The 23,542-nt window shown below is 33.3% G+C and overlaps 2 protein-coding genes across 4 annotated transcripts in view; one reads left to right on the top strand and one right to left on the bottom strand.

Annotated features, from left to right (window-relative positions):
• Nucleotides 1-6,638, top strand: part of LOC123526232 (tetratricopeptide repeat protein 36 homolog) — a 13,796-nt gene extending 7,158 nt beyond the window's left edge. Inside the window, exon 4 of the mRNA XM_045305287.2 lies at nucleotides 985-6,638. Coding sequence (XP_045161222.1) covers nucleotides 985-1,154 — 170 coding nt within the window. The 3' untranslated portion in view covers nucleotides 1,155-6,638. The remainder of the gene's footprint in view (nucleotides 1-984) is intronic.
• On the bottom strand, nucleotides 6,043-23,542 carry LOC123526231 (pleckstrin homology domain-containing family B member 2-like). Of its 3 annotated transcripts, none has more exons than XM_045305285.2 (6): nucleotides 23,430-23,542; nucleotides 12,505-12,706; nucleotides 10,667-10,812; nucleotides 9,760-9,869; nucleotides 8,763-8,897; nucleotides 6,043-8,151 (listed from the first exon to the last, which is right to left on the bottom strand). In XM_045305285.2, exons 2-6 carry the CDS (start codon nucleotides 12,569-12,571, stop codon nucleotides 8,061-8,063), a joined length of 549 nt encoding a protein of 182 aa, XP_045161220.1. In that variant the 5' UTR covers nucleotides 12,572-12,706; nucleotides 23,430-23,542; the 3' UTR covers nucleotides 6,043-8,060. The 3 variants fall into 3 exon arrangements, with proteins under 3 accessions (XP_045161220.1, XP_045161219.1, XP_053378843.1); XM_045305284.2 differs by lacking the exon at nucleotides 23,430-23,542 and adding an exon at nucleotides 13,176-13,293; XM_053522868.1 differs by lacking the exon at nucleotides 23,430-23,542 and having other exon boundaries at nucleotides 12,505-13,287.

Genomic DNA, 23,542 nt, shown 5'->3' with positions numbered 1-23,542 from the left:
AAAACAGTAAAATATATCACTATTTTACTAAGATGCTTATTAAATGCCATAGGGGTTGTTAGCAGTATTGTTCTGAGTATCTTAAACATGGAGTTCTTGGTACATGTATATTCTGTAATTCACCAAAACAAGCCTATATAGTTAACTGGTCTGTAAGACTTCCATTTTCCAGTCTTGTATGACTTGAACGAAATTGCTCGGGAACTAATCTGTCTGGGTCAGGTGTTTTTAATAACAGAATAAACAAACTTTTGCTCTATCTTTTAATGAAACAGAAAAAAACAAACTTCTGCTCTATCTTTTAATGATACTGATCCAAAATAAGCACAGGCAAAGTGTAGTCATTTGATAGCTGAGAGTCACGTACTTCACCATTAATCCATGGCTGTAGGTATTTAAACAGGGGATGGAAACCAATGTCAAAACTCAAGCAAATGATTGGTGAATTAATTCTGAGCATAAATTTGAATCTGCAAACTAGGAGTCCGCATCTGCAGTTTATTCTAAAGTCAGTTTTTGAATGATGGTACATAGAATAAGAGTACATTTTGAAACAGGTTTTTAAATTGAAGTGTAACACTGCTATATTTGGGTCACTGAAGACCCTGGATATCTCTAGTAGTTTTCTTCTTATCCCCATGAAGCTTAGAGTGACCAATGTTTTACTGTAAGTTATAAATAGAAATTGGAAGCCTTGTCAGAATTTCATTAATTTTACCAAAATGCATGCAGTTTAAAACCCATAAAAACTTTGGTTCTGTGTGTAATATACAATACAATAAGTTAATATGTCATTATCACAGAATGTACTTATAATAACTCTCGGTCTACGTACTGCCTTGTGATTGGGTAATTTCAGATTGTGCTTCGAAATAACCTATCAGATGCTGCAAATTTGTGACTGGTCTCCAAGTCTTAAGTTTTATACTCTTTGACCCTGGATAGGAAAATATTATCTTTATCTTTGGACATTTTATATTTTAGATGATGAAGATGGGTGTAAGGAAGATCTCAGGAATGCGGCAAATCTTGGTGGACAGTTTGCCAAACAGCTTCTTGTAACAATGAATCCATACGCTGCTCTGTGTAACCAGATGCTTAGTGAAGTTATTGGAAAATTGAGGAGTGGAGAGGGAGAGCTGCCGATGGAATAAATCTGCTTCATGAATCTCCTTTATTCTTTGACCACAAGAGATAAATAGTGCTATTGACTGTTCTGTGACTGGTCACCAGCTCTAGAATGTGATTGGTTGATGATGAGCTCAGCCTTGAGGTTGACCTATAACAAGTCTGTATTTTAAAACTGATTTCTAAGCATAAAATGAGATATATTTCAATTGAATAAAAGTTAATTATATTGAGATATGAATGTTTTTCAATTCTAAATATTAAGAATGTTTAGATAATCATAGAAATTAGTTAAAGTAAAACCTCCTTTGTAAAAAAATAGCTGGTCTATTTGCCTTAAAAAAGGCTACATTTTGTTTTGTGATAAAGATACACGAAATTAAAAATTTTGAGTATTTTATTAAAATCTACATATATTTCTATACCCCACCTTGAAAAAGGGGAATATTGCTTTGCTCATTGTCTGTTGGTTGCTGTACTTTTGGGCCTTCAGTGGTCAAACCTCATAGGATGATTGCCTTGGGTCCCCAATTATTTTTGTTGTTAAATGGTCATAGGTCAAGGTCATGATGACCTTGACATTAAACTTTGTTTTGGAATGCTGTGGCCTATAATCTTCAAACTTCAACTGAAAACTGCTTTGCCCAATAAGTTAAGGACCTGGTCTGCCGCCTTCGAGCTACATAGGGTGATTTTTTGTGGTAGGTAAATGATCCTTAATGTTTATTGGTCAAGGTCACATTTATATTGAGACTAAAGTAGGTGCTAAAGAATTATTGTGCCTACTGCTGTTTAACTTCCAAGCATTATTGCCTTTGGTTAACAGGTGACACCTTATGTTTTGAGGTCAAAGGCAAAAGTCACAGTGGCTTTGAAACAGTCAAAGTGTGAGGCACTTTTAGACATAAAAGTCATTAAATCTTTCAAGATGGATGCCTGTGGTGATATGACCCGTTATTTTTTTGTACCCCCCGACAACAAAGTTGTAAGGGGGGGGTATACTGGTTTCAGGTTGTCTGTCCGTCTGTCCGTAGACGCAATCTTGTGTGCACCATCTCTCCTTATCCCCTTGACAGAATTTAATGAAACTTCACACAAGTGATCAGTACCAACAGTTGTTGTGCATGGGGCATGTGAGGTTCTTTTAAAAAAAAAATTTGCAGAGTTATGGGACTTTGTTTTTTTGTTACTATACTATATACATAGACACAATCTTGTGCGCACCATCTCTCCTCATCCCCTTGACACAATTTAATGAAACTTCACACAAGTGATCAGTACCAACAGTAGTTGTGCATGGGGCATGTTAGGTTCTTTTAGAAAAAAAATTTGCAGAGTTATGGGACTTTGTTTTTTTGTTACTATACTATATACATAAACACAATCTTGTGCGCACCATCTCTCCTTATCCCCTTGACACAGTTTAATGAAACTTCACACAAGTGATCAGTAACAACAGTAGTTGTGCATGGGGCATGTTAGGTTCTTTCAGCGACAAAAATTGCAGAGTTATGGGACTTTGTTTCTTGTTAACATACTATGTACATACAGTCTGCATATGCAATCTTGTGCGTGCCTAATCTACCAAACCCTTACACACAATTTAATGAAACTTCACACAAGTGATCAGTACCAACCCTAGTTGTGCATGGTGCATGTTACATTTTTTTAGATAAATATTCTGCATAGTTATGGGACTTTGTTTTTTGTTACTATACTGTATACATACAGTCTATATACATACAGTTCACATAATTATGCAGTCTTGTGTGCGTCAAATTGCAATGTACTGTGTCAGTGCATGCGGGGGGTACATTCATCACCTTTAGTGATAGCTCTAGTTTTGGTCAGTACCTCAAGGGTCATAGTGTGCTCGCGATCGAAAAACAGATTCTGATCAATAATTAGAGAATGCTCAGGCCTTTATAAATCATAGAAAGACTACATGTAGTCAGTAGCTTAATTGTTTTGGAGGTCATCAGTCAATGGTCAAAGCATGCTATACTACATACCCAGTTGCCTCAGATAGGCTTTCATGGGGGTGGGGGCATATGTGTTTCACAAACAGCTTTTGTTATCTTTTGTTTTATAGGACCATTCTCTCTCTTAGATACATGCCAGCATTCTAAATAGTCACAATGATATTTGTGGCCTTTGTGTATTTTTCTTTGTTGTATATAATATCCATTTGGTATGTGTTTGGTGCTTTGTAGTTCTGGCCAGTTTTGCAGTTTAAAAAAAATTGAAAAGAATAAACCTCAGCAAGGGATTGCACCCACAACATAGGTTGACAAGTGGTTCTGATACATTTACCATATTTCAAAATGAAATGTCATCGAAACATCATTTGTATACTGCATGTAAATGAACATTGTTTAGAATGCAAAATTAGACTTGAAGTGTTTATATACTAAGTACAAGTCCAAATCCTTTAAAAAATAGAATGATCTGAATTGTGAAATCTCAGACTTTCATTGAAATTGTCAGTTGATATTAATCTGTGTTAAATTACATGTATATAACATTGCTCAGATGTGTATTTTGTCTTCCAGATGTTGCTTGTAACTTTGACTAATAGTGTTTACTATAGGACAGATGTTGTTGACCAGTAGTGTTTACTATAGGACAGATGTTGCTTGTAACTTTGACCAGTAGTGTTTACTATAGGACAGATGTTGCTTGTAACTTTGACCAGTAGTGTTTACTATAGGACAGATGTGTTATGTTAAACAATGTACTCATTAATATTCATGCAAGCTCAGACTTTTCTTAGTAAAGGAAGATTTAAATTATATAAATATGATATACCGGTAGTTAAAATGATTAGCCGTAATGAATGAAAAGTTTACTAATCGAAAAGAATACTTACTGAAAAGTCTAATTGAAAAGTATACTAATTGAAAAGTATACTCATTACAGATTTTTTTTAGCAATAACATTTAAATTAGCAAAGGGCTATGTAGGATTTGCATAGGAAATTGGTCCCGAATTTTCGGAAATTTAAGAAGTCAATGACAGTATGTAAAAATGACTTGTTTTTATTACATTGATGTCTAATAAAAATGGCTACACAAAGCTGAAAAAAATCAGTTAAAGTAACACAAATCTTATCTGAATCAGCATGGGTATCAGCATTTTCAGTAATTTTACACCAAAAATCGGACTTTCGTCTTCAAAATTTGTTTTTAGGGAGCCCTCCCCCCACAAAATATTTAAACATCGGGGTACATTTTATGTATATTTTTGGTAAATACATGCATTTTGGTAAAAAATGGCATATACTTTGTCATCATTTTGGTGGGGGCCAAAATCAGCCCAAATCCTACGTAGCCCTTTAGTAGTTTTATCCTCATTCATGTTATGAAGTTTTTCCAATTCAACTTGAAATGCATTCTGTAATGGTGATGTCCATCTGTCTGTTCATCAGAAGTTACTTTCTTACTATGAATGCAAATAGAGAAATAATTTTTGGCGAGGTGTATTGTGAAGGTGGAGTTTAAGCAACATTTTTTCTTGCATTTATTTTTGGAGTGCAATTGTGTAACAAGGATCTTTTTACATTGCTTCCATTAAGATGTATTTCTGAGTTATGGCCCTTTATACTGAATATTTCTGCAGACAACACTATGAACATTTGTGAAGGTTTATGTCATACAAGCTTAAAATGCTAAGCTGGCATCGCTCTTGTCATGTCCTTGAAATTATACCAATTTTGAAAAGAAAAGGCAGGGAAAACAGTAGGAAATTATTTGAATTTAGTCTTTGGTCAAACTTCTTTTATGTAAATGAGAAAATGAGTAAAGTTTAGAAAACAAACTTGTTTAAGTGTAAGTACATGTACAAAACAGTATTGACTGCAAAATCAAGTTTGTTTTTTTCCCTTATCATGCTGTACATGATTGATTCTGCCTTTGCGACCAGTGTAGATCTTGATCAGCCTGCACATCCATGCAGTCTGATCAAGATATGCAATATTCGCTATTCAGTCAGTATTTTTCATGGTAAGCACCCTTTATAACAGTTAATGGTACTGTCCAAATTGAAAGATGGAAATGTTCATTATAGAAGTTTAGCAGGGTAAGGGTTATAGTCAGTAATGTTTTATAGTCAGTAGTAAATTGAAATATTTAGGTAAAAGAGTATGATACATTCCTAGTCAGTTAATATGTCAAAGTGATCTCGATAACAGAGATTTCTTTTTTGTTATGTTTTGTCAGTTGATAGTTTTCCCTTATAATGTGTATTTTGTTTTAATATAAGTTACCACAGCATACAGGAAAGGCGTGAATTAAGATATATGCCCTTATCTCATTATTCCGAGCCCCTTAACTGGTATTTCAGTTCTTGTCGGCAACAGTTTTAAGTTTCAGAAGAGTTTTTTCTATTATTTGGTACACCAACAACTAAACTTAAAAAATCCTCATGAAGAAAAATTATAAGGATTGTTGTCAATGAATAATCCAAGCTTTCACATGTTGACCCTCATCTCGTTGAACCGAGACTTGTGATCATTTGTACCAGCTCTCGAAAACTAAAGCTGTTTTTGAAAAAGTTATTGTTTTAAAATTAAGAACAGATATATTATTGTGTTTGCAGACAAAAAAGTTTTACAATAAGTGCTTTCTGTTTTCTGTAAAAAGGTTATATATTACCCCAGTGATTTTAGATAAGCAAATTTTGAGCCAAAATTTTCTGTTGTATATATTTCTATTTTAATGTGAGTTACCTTTTTGTTTAACTGTCATATGATTTGTCACAACATACATAAAATTTAGAAGCAGGAAATAGCTGCAAGTGCAAATTTTCCAAAGGCTTGGAAGGCTCAGAATTACGAGAAAGAGGCATATTCATTTCTTTGAAAGTGGAATTTTTGGATATTATGGAAATTTTTTCAACTTTTCATACTCTTTGAAGGAATGCTTTCAAAGTTGCTCAGGTGAAGGACCTTTATATGAAATTGTGTGGTATGTGGGGGCATCCGTGTTCTATGGACAAAATTCTAGTTGAATAGTAAAACAAATATCACAAACATCTGAGTATGTTGGCAGATATTTCAAACACTTGAAGAAAAACAACCTCTGCAATCCCCTTGATTTACATTATACATTTCTCAGATTCACAATATCTGCCAACTTACTCTAGTATATGTGATATTTATATAACACAAACAGCAGTTTTACTATGTACCCATTTGAATATAACCCAACTATTTCTTAAAATGCGGAAGTGTCAGTTGCAAATTCGTTATTAAATCAGGAATAAAATTGATACTAGAAATATCCATTCTACACTTTATTGTATTTTTTCACAGAAGGTTACTGATGATAAGAGGGTTTTTTTGTGAATTGTTGGTATAGCTTTAAAATACACAACATGTACTGTTTATTATTAAAGAATGCCATTGTATATACATGTTGAAATTCAAAACATGTGTTACTAAAATTATATTTGAATGTGTTATTGAGTGTTCCATGTGCTTTAATTTTGTAAAATAAATGTAACAAACATTTTTTTCTGGTTGTATTATGATTTATTATATCAGTGATGGAAAAACAATTTAAACAATAATTTGAGCCCGTTGAGGCAAATGCCTACAACTCGGTCAAAAAATTTACATTTCATTTTACAAAAATCATTGTAAACAGCATTTTTGTGTATCATAAAAACATATGTCAGAGTGTCCTTTTTGTTGAAATAAAAACATTTTGTTGGTAATTAAATTGTAACGTTTTGTTGGCATCAGTGTGATGTCAGGTTACTATGGAGATGTGACAGTCTGGTACAGGGCTTTGATAAATTTTAAATGCAAATCAGAGGGAGCTTAAACCAAACTGGGCGCTGGATTTCCCACTACCCTTTAAGATATTATCTGGTCATTCTAGGTGGGATAAAATAGTAATTGTAAGATGTTATGGAAAGAAATATCCCTAATAAAATTCATTTACATACTCATTCTTGCACATGTTTGTTCTGACAAAAACAGCTATTTCACTGGAATATAAACATAGGATAACCAGCCTACGTGACTTTTCGGTATCTTTCACATGAGGAAAAATAGCTCAATTCAGGTATCATTTTTGCTTATATCAAACTTTTTTATTACTAGATGGATTTCAATAAGATGAATAGCATCAAGGATAGGAAAACGACTGCTTTCCTCGGCACAAAGTGTATGCCACATATTCTCTATACTTTCTTCAAACGCATTGCCCAAATCCCAGCATGTACATTACCTACACAATGGCTTCTTAGAAAACACATTTGAACAAAGTGTTCGAGAAAAGTACCGAGAACGTCTGGCAGATGCTTCATGTTGAGGCAAGCGCTCATTTTCCCGTCTTCGACACCTTTGTCTTCAACATTTCTCATCTTTCTAAAATCATTCAAGTTAACAGGAAATTACAAGCAAAATGTTTCCAGAATCAATGATTTTCTACATTTGTATGATACCAAAATGTCATATGGGTTGGCCACCCTGTAAACATATGAATTTAAAAGAAATTAAATTAAATGGAACATTGTGTTCACTGGGATTTAATAATGTGAATTAACAAGGATAAAAAATTCTAGAAAGTCAGTCTCTACAATCTAATAATGGTTTTCACTGATTTCAAAATGATTTTCTGTACTTAGGCTGTTTCAAGGATTTGACATTATCTACAAAATTAAATTGGAAATTTAGTCTTGCTTCCCAAAACAAGCATTTAAAAGCATGTGTGAATGATTTACATTTTGTTCAAAGTTTGTGGCCACCCTTAGACAAAGGTAATGAATAGTGAAAACAAATCGGATCCATATCAACAGTTTTCACAAAGACCACAATGTCATGAAAATACAGTGGACTTTGAAGTAACTATGTCCTAAAGAAAATTTCGAAAAGTTATGTTTAACAAATAGGATGAGGAATTGTCAAGAACTTATTTTGACAAGGGTTATGTCCATGAGCTTTTGGATTCTGGAGGTCTAGGTGTGGTGAAATTCTTCACTTGATTGCTGCCTCCACAACACAGAAACCTGTACCATCTGAAAACAGAAGGATACACAAATACTATTTATATAAGCATTAATAACACGGTGTTCTCTTGTTGCAAAGCTGTCTCTTTCTTTACCCTTGCTCCAATTCAAACAAGTCTTTCATATTTTCAACAAAAATTGTGCTTTTGTATTGCAGTGACAATATGGCAGTCCCCTACCAGTGAAAAACTTTCAATAGTGACTTTGACCAACAAGGGAATGAATTTTTACATGATCCTCAATAGTAACCTTAATCTTTGATATATAAGCATATGTCATGTACATGCATAATAAACATATTGTCATCTATTCACATACCAAGTTTTATGAACCAAGCTTGAATACTTTTAGAGTAACTGCAAGATCCAGATTTGCAGATAAACAGACATACAGATAAATGGATGGAAGGAAGGCATTCTTATAGTTCCCTCCAGTGTTACCAGTTGGGGACTAGCTATTGTGTGTTCAATATCAATGTTCATAAATGTCAAATCAAGACAAAAGGTGAATTTACTATAAACATAAACATGTCCATTACTATGTCACAAAGTAAATTGGCTCAAATGTAGCAAGGGAGGCTACTGTGTCAAGGTGGTATTCCTAGTAGTAATTGAACTTACAATTTTGTTTGTCTCTCATTCTGTTTTAAACTCTCTTCCTTCAGTTCATCTTCCTTGGTTCTATTTTTCCGAGAATATTTTGGGGTGGGCAACTCCCTGTCCGACTGGGCTCTGGTCAATGCTTGCATCCATAATCTTTCAATGCGAAAAATAACATGCAATATAATTTAGGTTTTTACCAATTACTGGCAATAAAACAACATGTACCTTTACCAGCATTACTGACATACTCCTACTGCTGAAACAACAGTATTATATACATTATTCAAAAAAAAAAAATATTGACTACTCCACAGAGGAGTGACATGACTGATAATAAAATAATTGGTTTTTGTTTTTTGATACAGTAGACTGGGTCCAAATTCATCAATGTTTAGAACTTACAATCTCCAGTTTATAATAACTTTGTGTTCATTGCTCATGAACTTTTTGTTGAGCAGTTTGTACATTGAGAACGCACATTGATGCATGTTTCATTACAATTTGTGCTTATTTAATAATGACAGAGCAAAAAGTAAATTTAACATTTTAATGTCTTATAATAAGTCTAAATTTCAGAAATGCTGAAGAGGTTCTTCACAATTATATTTTTATGGTAAATAACGATTTCTTAGAACTGACTGATAATTTCTAATCCTGCCCAATAAAAGTTTTCTACATGCACACTATTTGACAAGTATGTTATTACATGAACAAAAGAGATTTTTTCTCATACTGCCCAGTTCAATCACTCACTGTAAAGCCTTCTATTACTCAGAAAAAAAGACATGTAATTTTTAGAAAGTCTAACATGTTAAAATGTACCTTATAAAGCATAAACTGAGTAAACTTTTCAACACAATAGAGATTGTTTTATTGACATATTATATTCTATATAAATTGTTCGAAGGTGATCATGTAATAAAATGGTCAGTAAACATGTGTTTTCATGATGGCCCCATCATATTGGGGTCTTGGCCAACATCACAGAAGTTCATTTTTTTTCAAGTAGACTTACTTGGCACTATCAATATCTTTGGCACAAAGACTTAGTTTTTTTCCTCCAGTGAAATGCAGCTCAAACAGACAATTACAGTCAACATCTGGTGGGGGAAGCAATGTCCGGCACTGAAAAAAATAAATATGTTTATATAATTTTAATTACTAGCATGCCGTGAAAGAAACATTTGTTTTGCTCATTGTCTGTTGTTCCATCAATCTATAAAGTCTAATAAGATCCTTTGGAAGCAGAGAAGGCAACCAAGCATTAAATAAGAGCTAACTGGGCGTGGTTGAGTCTGTTCACCAGAGGTAATGAAATGTGCAACACCCTTTACAACCCCTAACACTGGCTTAAGTGGCTAACACTGGCTTAAGTGGAACTCTATTACAGTAAAATTTAATGGACCCCATTATCCCAATAGACCAGAAAATATAACGACACTGAATCCAAGTAAGAGGAGACTTTTTACAGCCGCCACATGGCATTTAAAAACTGCTGGTGTGATAGTTTATAAAATATATAAGAAAATTGTTTTAAGCATAGAATGCATTGGCAGGCAAAATGATAGCAGACTAGTTTTGGCAGAGTCGTCCATGAAAGGTAGTGAAATGTGCGACACCTCTCACATCCTCTAGCACCTGTTTTAGCAGAAATATGTTATAGTATTGGACTCCATGATCCCAAAAGCCTGAGGACTAGAAAATAAAACAGATTTAGAACTTTGATAAATCTGGGGCAACCATTTTATTTCTGTACCAAAGTACCTTTTAAAAGACACATAATTCCTATAAGAACAAGAGAGCCATTACACAATGCTACCTGCCAGATACAGACACCCTACACCAGACCGTCCACCTGTACTCATAGCTCACCATGAACAAAGATCATGTAAGCTAATAATGTCATATACCTATACCATTACCTGTTTTCCAAACTTTATGATGACCAGATCCTGTCTAAGGTTCCATGTTTTCTGTGGACTAGAGTTACGTTTACTGCTGAAACATTTCAGATTTCCTCCCAGACTGACCACCAGCCATGTCTTCTTCCATTTTTTAAACAATGGTTCTAAAATTACAACGGAAGAACAGAAATAATACAGCAGAAAAACAAAAATACTGAATAGAATTTCATTTGCAATTAGATCTGTTTCCCATGAATAAAATATCACAATAAAATGCTAAACAGTAAAAAGCAGTGACAAGTACTTTTCCTGATAATTATACTCAAGTCAAAATTGGGTCCAGGCTTATAATATTACATCAGTATTGAGAGGTACAACCATTCAACTAACAACAGGTTTTTTTTAACCATTTTCCATTACTAAAGGTAATGTTGCTGAATTCTGTACTAACTTGTCCTCAACATGTGAGCCGCGCCATGAGAAAACCAACATAGTGGCTTTGTGACCAGCATGGATCCAGACCAGCCTGCCCATCCATGCAGTCTGGTCAGGATCCATGCTGTTCGCTTTTAAAGCCTATTGCAATTGGAGAAACTGTTAGCGAACAGCATGGATCCTGACCAGACTGCGCGGATGCGCAGGCTGGTCTGGATCCATGCTGGTCGCAAAGCCACTATGTTGGTTTTCTCATGGCACGGCTCAATTGTAATTTGCATCTTCCCCACATGGACATGCACTTGAGGCTTAATGCCTTTTAGACATTGGTTTTCTGTCTTATTATCACAAAGAACATTATGCAGACTGCATTAACTGGTTGGACCTAATTTTCAACTTCTCAAATAACTTGTGCTAAAAGCAAACTTTATCTGTAATGCAAATTTTCAAAATATGAAAGCAGTTTGACTTCAACTCAGTTTAACATTGTATTAGAATTACTACTTTCGCTTTCTCATATAAAATAATTTGAACTATTATGACATATATATATATAAATTGCAGGTTAATAGTTTATGCTATTCAATAGCATATAGTTCAGCACAGGTTTACTGGGCTAAAGTCAAAAACTGATAATAGATAATAGTCAAAAGTATTACACAACTCCTCGTATGAAACACCCATTTATAGTTTGTGCTTATAACTGACCAGTCAACACTTCAAAAAGATTAACGCTTTCTGCATTAACTTCAGAAATTGAGATGAAACCTTGAAATCTATTTCTCATTATCACGTAATAAATAGAGGATATTACATAAGTGTCTTTTCATATCAAGTTTATTAAAGCAGTTGAATAAAATAATAAAATGTAAGGCTCAGCCGAGCATTTTATCGATTTTATTCAACAAGTTTAATAAATTCAAGGTGGAAAGTCACAAGTGTAATATTCTTTTTATCGAAACATCAAAAATTCTACTTTCTTAATACAAAAACGTCAACCGACCTTTTCCTATATTTTAAACAACATCAAGGTCAAAGCTTTACTACACTAGTGTATTATCAAATTTGTGTAATGGCTTTATTTCACTCTCCCAACGTCAAACATGATAAAAATATTTATTCAATGGCTTGCCTCAAAGGGGTACATCACACAATTGTTTTGGAGTGGTCTAGGGTATAGTAACCAGTATATAGACAGGGGTTACTACACCCCAGACCACCCCAAAACCTTTATGTGATGTACCCATTTGGCTTGCCTCAATTGGACCTTGGACAAATAGTTTTCTCTACTGATTAGCAGTGAGTGTATATTATTTGATCAAAAGGATTTAAAATTACCAAGACATATATTTTATTTGCAAATTGGAGTAGTATACCTTATTTCAACAAACAAATAACAACTAGACAAATGAAGTACTCACTCTGTCTAAAAGCCCATCCCGCTTTAAGTATGATCACATCCTTCTCTCCTGTCACTAAAGATTCCATGGTGACATGTGTCTCGTGCACAACATCTCACACAAAATGCACAACAGAAAATATTTATGTGTTTTTTCCTTGGACAGATATTATTTTCACATGTTCATCAGTACAGTAACTGTTGTCTTCATCAATATTCAATAACTGCATATATATTTGAAGAATGAAAAGAAAAAAGTTATAATTATCAATGCTAAATAAATCTTACAACTTGGGTCTTTGTATTTCAATTGCATGCACAACTATTTTCATTCTTTCCAAACACCCTTTTTTATGAACTTTGTACAAACTGTACGAATTGTAAACTCTGCATAAAACACAATGTCATATTAGAATTTAAAAAGAATTAAAACAGAATTTTCATTGAATGGATAATGTTGCCTTTTTTTTTTTATCTAAGTGTTAGAAAAATGAAAATCTGAGAACCAGCACCTCCATTTTGTCCTTTTTTCAAATGATGTCTAACTTTCAAAGTAATGAATTTGAATAGACCAAATTCAGTTGAAATCAAAAGAAAATGTAGGTTCTTATAGAAATTTCTTTTGTCTTGTTTCTTACTTTAGTTGCATCAAGAATTTGTTTCAATAAGTATAAGCAAAACAAATTTTACCACCTTCAAAAATTAGTTTGTCCAGTTTTCTTTATCAAACAATCCTTAACAAACTCAAAATGTCAAATTACAGTACAAAATCTATTCCTGATTCAACTGTTCCTTTTAATAAGTGATATATATTCCCTAATGGTCAAGCTATTGATTATTTTGAAAAAATATTTACATTAAATTTCAATGAAAAATATCAACTTCAGTTAAATAATATACCACTGTATAGTGTTCTGCTAACAGAATTTTTACACATGTGGTAATTCCAATCAATCAATAACCAGCTTTTAAATGTCCCTATTTTTAAAATCATTTCAATTCTTTGTGGTTTTTTAGGTCTAATACTGGCCAGTCAAATAAGAAAATTACATAAATCAAAAAACTAAAATTGTATTAATCTAAAGAGGTTAATCTGCAAAGGGATTAACCTCTAAAATGAACAGATTAGTAAGATATTAATTTTACTTACACAGGTCACATTTTATAAGGTTATTGGTATAATAATTTATTCAAGCATCAGAACAGCCAAGTTCTTTACTCAACTTTATGAATATACATCATGAGAGTTATTCTACTCACCCCAACATCCATGTCCGTGTCTCCACACCTTTGTTCAAGTTTTGATGTACTTTCACTTTATTTCTGTTTTTACTTGACAGATTTGCATTAAGCTTGAAATAGTTACACTTCATCAGCATGAAGGGCAAAAACGTAAATTTTGATCTATATTGTAACGACCTATTTCGATTTCAAGAATGTGAGCAGACGCTCTAAAACATACATAAGCTCTTCTAAACTTTCTATAATTTAAAATACTAAGATACGGTTTATAAGCAATAGATTGTTTAAATAATTTCTGTATGTTATCATTTTTGAACTGAATTCACATTTGTAAATCATCAACAACAAAAAAAAGACCGAATATGGTAGCGGAAATACAAAGTCGCTTACCTCTGAAAATGTTTTTACTTGACCTTCCACAGAGACCTTTGGCTTAGACCGACAACCAAGAGTCATGTGCAAGACACATAGTCTAATCATAGGGAACATTTCTGTGTAGTACTAAAAAAATAAATCCTCCAATGCAAGTAAAAGTAATGCAGCAGAAACCAATTTTTACTTGACCTTGAACAAAGACCTTGACCTTTAACCGACAAGCATAGATCATGCCTTGACACACTGTCTCATAATGGGGAAGGTTTGTGTGGATTATTAGGATATTCCATCAATACATATAGAAGTTATGGAGTAGAAACAATTTTTACTTGACCTTCAATAGTGACCTTGACCTTTGACCTAAAGCACAAGTCCTGTAAGTGCATAATCTACATATTGCCATCTACAAACCAAGATTAAGAACCTAGCTTGAACACTTCTTGAGTTATTGTAGGATCAAGATTTGCACCTATGAAAACGAAAAGGGTAAAACGCGTCAACTTATTAAAATCCCAACACGAGTAACAAAACTAAGTTCTACTATAATTGGTTATATATATACTACACAGTGTGAATATGTAAGTGAAATATTGGTGCCAAACTACAATATCAGTGATCATTATCCAATATGTTTCACGAGATCAATGAAACACACTAATGAAAATCAAGATAGTCACAAAACAATAACGTACAGATCTTTCAAAAAGTTTGATGAAGCCAGTTTTCGGGACGACTTATCAACTGCACCATTTTACTTGTTAGAAATATTCTCTGACCCCAAGAAATCACTACATTTTCTTTATTCTATTTTAAACAACATCCTGATAAAACATGCACCTATAAAAACGAAAAGGGTAAAACGCGTCATACAACCTTCGTGGTTTACAGAAGATATTAAAGAAGCAATTATTCAATGGGATAAGCTACATAAGGATAAAAAAATTAATGAATACAAGATTTTGCGAAACAAAATTTCATCCATAATAAAGAAAAGTAAAAAGAATATATATAACATTGCAGTAAAAGATAATAAAAATCCGAGCTATTTGTGGAAAAATATAAGAAATATATCAAATAACAATACAGAAGAAAATGGCATATCATTGCCATCAAAACTGGTTATCAATGAAGAAATAATTGATGAGCCTTCAAATATATTGAATGCACTGAACAATCATTTCATTAATATATCAAATATCGTTAAAAAGACAGAATTTGTAACAAATGATTTTTTAATTTTGGAAAAGTATCTAGACAACAAATTGAAAATTAACATATTTAATATTGAACCAATATCGGCATTTGAAGTTAAAAAAATTATAGACAAATTAGATACAAACAAGTGAATGAAGTATTGCCATGCAATACAAAGTCCCCTACTGGAAGGCACCTAATTTTTTCTATTGCAGTATAACATAATGAACTGATACCTGTCAATGATGTATAAACAATATTGTACTACATATACAATATGTTATAACATTATAACAACACACTTGGATTAAAATGTGCATATATAAAAACCCACAGTTGTTTTCATATTGAATTTTTTTGGCTGATTATAAAAATGTTATCATGTAAGTTATTTATAGTAACAAAGGGAAATTAATCTTTAAAAAAAAAAAAAAAAAGTTAATAATATAAGTCCACAAGAAACTCTTTACCAGGTAGAGATAGGTCAAAATACACCTAAAAATTGGATGTAACATGCATGCTGTACCACAGAAAAGTGGTCTCGATTTTTCTCTACTGCCAGTAATAAAAAAGTTACAATAAAATCTATTTATAGTAAAAACAAAGGGATGTAATTCTAAAAACAAGGGTGCCTCATGGTGGTGAACATTTGGTCCAAGTTACATCAAAATCCCTCCATGCATGAAGAAGAAATGTTCCATACAAAGTCATTCTTGAATTTGACCTTTGACTTCTAAATATGACCTTGACCTTAGACCTAGGGACCTGGTTCTTGCGCATGACATGTTGTCTCATCCAGGGGAATATTTGTGCCAACTGATATCTAAATCCTGCTTTGCATGACAAAGTTATAGACCGGACAGGAAAAAAATCCTCTTGACCTTTGATCTCAAAGTGTGACCTTGACCTTTAAGCTAGGGTACTGGGTGTTGCGCATGACATGTCGTCTCATCATGGGAAACATTTGTGCCAAGTAATATTAAAATCCCTTCATGGATGGCAGAGTTATGGACGGGACAGGAAAAAAACTCTGTTGACCTTTGACCCCCAATTGTGACCTTGACCTTTGAGCTAGGGGTCCGGGATTTGCGCATGACACGTCGTCTCATCATGGGGAACACTTGTGCTAAGTAATATTAAAATCCCTTAATGAATGTCAGAGTTATGGACCGGACACGAAACAGACCCTGTTCATGCTATGTTAACATTTGACTGCTAAGTGTGACCTTGACCTTTGAGCTAGGGGTCTGAAAGTTGTGCATGACATATCGTCTTATTATGAGGTACATTTGTGCCAAGTAATATTAAAATCCCTTCATAGATGGGAGAGTTATGGACCGGACAGGAAAAAAAACCTTGTTGACCTTTGACCTCCAATTGTGACCTTGACCTTTAAGCTAGGGGTCCAGGTTTTGCGCATGACACGTCGTCTCCTCATGGGGAACATTTGTGCCAAGTAATATTAAAATCTCTTCATGGATGGGAGAGTTATGGACCGGACAGGAAAAAAGCCCTGTTGACCTTTGACCTCCAATTGTGACCTTGACCTTTGAGCTAGGGGTCCGGGATTTGCGCAAGACACATCATCTCATCATGGGGAACATTTGTGCCAAGTAATACTAAAATCCCTTCAAGGATGGGAGAGTTGTGGACCGGACAGGAAAAAAGCCCTGTTGACCTTTGACCTCCTATTGTGGCCTTGACCTTTGAGCTAGGGGTCTGGGTTTTGCGCATGACACGTCGTCTCATCATGGGGAACATTTGTGCCAAGTAATATTAAAATCCCTTCATGGATGACAGAGTTATGGACCGGACACGAAATTGCGGACGGACGGAATGACGGAATGACGGAAAGACGGAATGACGGAAAAGAGCATTCCTATAGTCCCCAAAACTGGTTTTCAACCAGTAGGGGACTAATAAATCAACGGGATTAGACGGCATTGGTCCTAATATACTTAAATATTGTGGTGACTATATCACGTCTGCAATTGCATTTTTGATAAACAAAAGTATCGACACATGTACGTTTCCAGATTCTTTAAAAGAAGCATTTGTTGTTCCAGTATTTAAACAAGGAAACAAAGAAGATCCAAACAACTATCTCAATTTTACCGACAATATCTAAAATATTTGAAAGACATATAGCGATTCAAATACAATCTTTTTTCAAAAAATTTAACATTATCCATGAAACTCAGTCAGGATTTAGACCCAATCATTCATGCCATACAGCTCTTACGCTATTAATAGATGCCTGGTTAAAAGACGTAGATTCTGGTAAATATGTAGGTGCTGTATTTCTTGACTAAAGGAAAGCATTTGATCTTGTTGATCACTCTATTTTACTACATAAACTAAGATTGTATAAATTTACAGATAGTACAATTAAATTATTCCAGTAGTATTTATCTAACAGGAAACAGTTGATCAAAGTTGGTAACTTCAGATCCGAACAAATGACAGTTAGTTCCGGCGTTCCACAAGGGTCAATTCTGGGTCCCCTGCTTATTTTACTTTATATCAATGACATAGCATTATCAACAAATGAAGGTAATATTGACCTATACGCTGATGACTCGACAATATATGAATCTGATTATGATATGAAAATTGTTGAAATTAAACTCCAAGAAAATTTAGATAAAATCGAAAAATGGTGTATTTCAAACAACATGCTGTTACACCCATCAAAAACAAAATGTATGCTAATATGTACAAAACACAAGAAACGCAATTGCAGAAATTTGAACTTAACTACTGGTGGATCTATCATTGAAAATGTAACAGTTAAAAATTTTTAGGAATTTATATCGACAATACACTTTCGTGGAATATACAAACAGATAAAAGTTAACTTAAAAATTGCACTATTGAAGAGGATTGTTTATTTTTTAAAAGGGGATATGAAAAAATTATTCTACAATGCATATATTTTGTCTGTTTTAGATTACTGCTGTACAATTTGGTATACATGCAGTAAAGGCTCATTAAATAAGATTTTTGCACTTCAAGGAAGAGTTGCTAGAATTGTTTTGAATAAAGAATTGCAGACAAATAAATCTGAAATGTTAAAAGAACTCGGATGGATGAAATTTTCTGAACGATGCAAATACCATACTGGAGTAATGATATATAAAACTACAAAAAATCTTGTACCATCTTACATATCTGATATTTTAACATTTTCCAGCAATGAAAATTATGGCCTTAGATCAGTTGTACATAATGATATTTTAATACCTAAATGTCGCACAAATTATATGAAAAGATCATTTGGCTATAATAGTGCTAAAGTATGGAATATCATTCCACAGAATATTCGTTGTGTGGATTCACTTACTGCTTTCAAAAGCAAATACAAAAAATACTTATTAGGATCTGAATAACCTACAACTTTTTTTTTTCTGCAATTGCTATTTATTTATTTTCTTTTAACGGTTGAATGAATATCTGAGTGATTTTACTTTTTTATGATTGTATACATATTTTTTTTTTCTAATTAAATGGAGTGTTTGTCAAGAGTGAATGTTGTATTTAGATGTTTATCGTTCAAATTCTGTCATGTATTATAATTATATAATCAGTTTTATCTATTTTTGTGTGTTGAACTGTTTTATTAATATTATAGAAGGCCACATTGAAACTTAAGATGTTTAATATGTTCTAATACTGTTATATATCTTTATGTGTTAGATTCTTTAAATAAAGATATTATTATTATTATTATTATTATTATTATTATTATTATTACAGACAGACAGATGTATAGACAGACTGAAGGCATTACTATAGTCCCCTCCGGTGTTCTGCCAGTAGGGGACTAATAACTGTTTTGAAAGATTCCATTACTGAAAGATTCATTCAAAGTTATTATTTATATATAACAAGTTCAGCAGAAGAGGTCTTATTCGTGAATGTTTGAAAGCTTTGGGCACATACGCATCATCTAAAGATGCATTTATGATTTTATTTTCACTGGTGTTTAGTTCGTCAAGACATTCTTTTAATAACCATGTTGGGATAGGATCTAGTTCACAAGATTTGTTTGCTGACTTTTTAATAACTGATTTCACTTCCTCTTCTGAGGTTTGAGTAAATTCAACACAAGTGACACCTGTGTATTCAGTTTCTGTGTCATCTAAATCAGATACAGATTGTAAACAGAACAGAACTGAACAAAAGTTTATTCAGTAATTTGTACATGCAGGTATATTATAGTACCTCATTACATAATATACATTGACATATAAGATATGATCATGTGACAAAGTTGTTGAAAATTTATAAATGGAGAACGGATCGTAACGGGCGGGTCTTTTTACCCCAAGACACCCCAGAACACCCAAAAAACAACAACCACCATATCACCCAGCATCAAAATAATCACTTAATTTGATATTATGAGTGAGTAACTATATAACATGATAACTCAAGGGGAACAACCCAAAACCGCTTAACTGTAAATAAAGGTGTTGCAGTTATTTCCCTCTCAATTGGTGCGATTAAAGTAGTTGTTATTTAACAGACATACAAACCTAAAAATGTACACTGGGAGGTCCAGGGGCAAAAAGACCCACCAGATCGTAACGGTCTTAAGAATAAAGATGATGATGTTATTAAGAAACACAAAAAGCGTTACAATGAAGACATCAGTGATTGCTATTCAATATTAATATGGTAACCTAAACTGTCTGGAGAACGAACTATGTATAATTCACTATGACAAAAGATAACAAGTTGTAGTACTGTTGATATTAATGTTTCCATGTAGGTATAATTGTCACTGCTTTTATACAATGTAGATGTGGGATGAGCACAATTAATAATTTCAATTGCCCGTAAATACTGGAAACAATCATATCAATTGCCCGTAAATACTGGAAACAATCATATCAATTGCCCGTAAATACTGGAAACAATCATATCAACACTACAATGAACATGTTGCCTCTTGTTATCTTAGTAACAACAGAGGTTATAGGAACGTTTAACTCATCAAAAATGGGTCATTTACATTACAATCATCTTTATTTAGAATTAAAATCTTCTGCTTCATTGACTACTGTTGTCCTTATAACATCGAACATTTTAGAAAAATACTCATGAAATTCATTTACATTTATATCAGAACCCGACACTGAAGTTTTCTTTTTGAAGTGTTTCCAAAAGTCCTTAGGCTTACTTTTCTTTAGTTCAGCCAACTCCTTAGATTTCTGAATTTTATGTGCTTGTTTCTTTAATTTAATAATACATTTGTATTCCTTTGTTGTTAAACTATTTCTATCTTCTTGTGATTTATTTTGATTGTGTTTGCGATGTTATATTGATTCTGATTGTTTCAATCTTTCCAATAAAGAAGTCACTGAAATCTTGTGCCTGATGCTGTCGAGATGAATGTGATGGTAAAATCACCTCATTTGTATCGCCAAGAAGATTTTTGGTAATCTTAAATAAACTCTTATGGTCACTCCCACATGAGTCAATTTTGCCTGTATAATTTTCAACAAGAGCTTGTTTTAGCATCTTATTCACTTCAGCACACTGTTTGGTATTAAAATTTGGTGATCGATTGTGAGTTTACTTTAACGCCATTTCTGTTCTAATTTTCATTTCTGTTGTTTTGCTTCATGGAGTTGCTGGGTATACCAAGGACATGAGGGTCTTAATACAATAGTCTTGGTAGTCAAAGGGGCGTGTTTGTCTACTATAGAAATTAACTGTTTTGAATATTCCTCAACAAGTCCATCAATATCAGTATCAGGAGTGCACAGAGTGTTAAAGAAATCTTAACAGAATCATAACCTCAATGTTAATTTAAGGCAAGTTAAAGAACACAAACAGAGATAATAAATGAAAGAAATAGGATACATGGCTTAAACATTTTTATAACTAATTGAACTCCTTGGGGAAAACAAGTTCTTGTCAATGTATCAGCTACACAACTGAAATTAGAAATCACTTTTAATACTCAGGCTTTTAAATGGTTGATTCTGAGCACAAATTACCGGTAGTGATTAGCTGAAGACAAAGTTGCGAGTAATTTCCGAACCCTGGAGCCTTGACCCTTTAAGAAGCTGAATGGAAATTAGTTGCAGCTAATTTAAACAAGAGCTGTCCGTAAGACAGCCAATGCTCGACTATTCGAAATATTGTCCCAAAAGCAGGAAAATATTACCCAAAATGTTAAAATATCTATAGAGTTTTAAGTTTAAAAGGGGACATAATTTGACCAAAATGCATGTCAAAGTTATGGGACTTGATGCTACCAACTAGTTTTATAACCCCGAAGGCAAATGTGAAGTTTCAACTTAATATCTACGTTTGTTCTGCAGATAGTAACTTGCATGCAGAACTTTAACCAGAGTTTTCTAAGTCCAAAAGGGAGCATATTTTGCCCAAAATACATGTCAGAGTTATGGAACTTGAACCAGTGAGGTTGGTTATTGATACCAAAAATGAAAAAAATAAGTTTCAAATCTATATGCTTTTAAGTAATAGCTGTATGTACTTGCACGCAAAACTTTAACCAGGATTTTCTTAGTCCAAGGGGGGCATAATTTGACCAAAATGCATGTCAGAGTTATGGGACTTGATGCTATCTACTAGTTTTATAACCATGAAGACACATGTGAAGTTTCAATTCAATATCTGCATTAGTTCTGGAGATAGTAACTTGCATGTAAAACTTTAACCAGGATTTTCTAAGTCCAAAAGGGGGCACAATTTGCTCAAAATACATGTCAGATTTATGGAACTTGACCCAGTGAGGTTGGTAATTGACCTAGAAAAAGATAAAATAAGTTTCAAAGCTATATGCCTTTAAATGATAGCTGTATGTACTTGCATGCAAAACCAAGGTGTGACACTGACGCCAGGGTGAGTAGAATAGCTAGACTATTCCTCGAATAGTCCAGCTAAAATTATATTTACAACTTCTTGTATGTTTTCTCCTGAAAACCATTTTATAACTCGAATGGATAATTTCTGCTTATACTACATTTTTGAGCAATGCCCAAGTGAAACTTGCGGATCAGGAATAAGGTAGAAGAGCTTGACCTAGTAGTTTTTGTGGAAACTGCTTACGCACAAAACTTCTGTGACACGGACACAGATGGAAGGATAACAACAACAAGAGCTGTCCATAAGACAGCATGCTTGACTTCTCAGTGCTTAACTCTGAATCAGAGCTTTGCCAGCAAAAGGGGCATAAATCTGTCAAAGTTCTAATCAAGAATTACGGGGATTGTTTCTCCTGGTGTAGATTTGATAGTAAATAACTATTGAAGTTTCAAGTTAAATGCTTTGATAGTAACAGAGATATCTGACTTTACCAAAAACTTTAATCAAAAAAATTCTATGTTAAACAGGGGAATAAATCTGTCAAAATTTAAATCAGAGTTATGGGAATTGTTTCTCCTGGCGTAGACTGTGATAGTAAATAACTATTTCAAGTTTCAAGTCAAAATCTTTGATAGTAACAGAGATAATTGACTTTATCAAAAACTTCAATCAAAAAATTCTAAGTTAAAAAGGGGCATAAATCTGTCAAAATTCAAATAAGAGTTATGGGGATTGTTTCTCCTGGCATAGACTGTGATAGTAAATAACTGTTTCAAGTTTCAAGTCAAAAGCTTTGATAGTAACAGAGAAATTTGACTTTATCAAAAACTTTAACCAACGGCATCGCCAACGCCAACACCAACATCGAGCTAAAAATTGTGCTATTTTAGAAAATTCAAATATTTGAGTTTGATAAAAACAACTAAGTTATATCTGTTTTATTTAAAACAATATAGTCTTAAGACAACTATTTTGCCATAGACAACCAAGGCAGCAGCTCCTTTTCCCTCTGCTTTTCCGAGGACTTGGGACCTCCAGATTTCAAGTTTGTCATTGTTCTGACTGACATTTTTACATCAGATTTTTTTTTTATTTCCGTCTACTCCTCATTAAAGGCAAAATATAAACAGACTCAATCAAACGATTTTAGACAAACTTAAAATCAGGTAGCATTAGAAAAGAGCCACTTTTTTACCAAAAATTGTGTTTATTTATTCTGTTAGTTTTCATTATTTTATTCTATATTTTACATTAGTTATTGCACTCCCTAAATTTGCAATTATATATATATACCATCTCATGTTTCTTGTTTATGCTTTTCATCTGTCAACCTCGTTCTGACCAGTCATCTTTTAGTCCATTCCATTCTCTCCTTCATTGTTAATCCCCCCTTGTCCACATTTCCC

This window comes from Mercenaria mercenaria, chromosome 14 (assembly GCF_021730395.1).
Source record: "Mercenaria mercenaria strain notata chromosome 14, MADL_Memer_1, whole genome shotgun sequence".
Lineage (NCBI taxonomy): Eukaryota > Metazoa > Mollusca > Bivalvia > Venerida > Veneridae > Mercenaria > Mercenaria mercenaria.
This window is presented reverse-complemented; position numbering and strand designations above follow the sequence as displayed.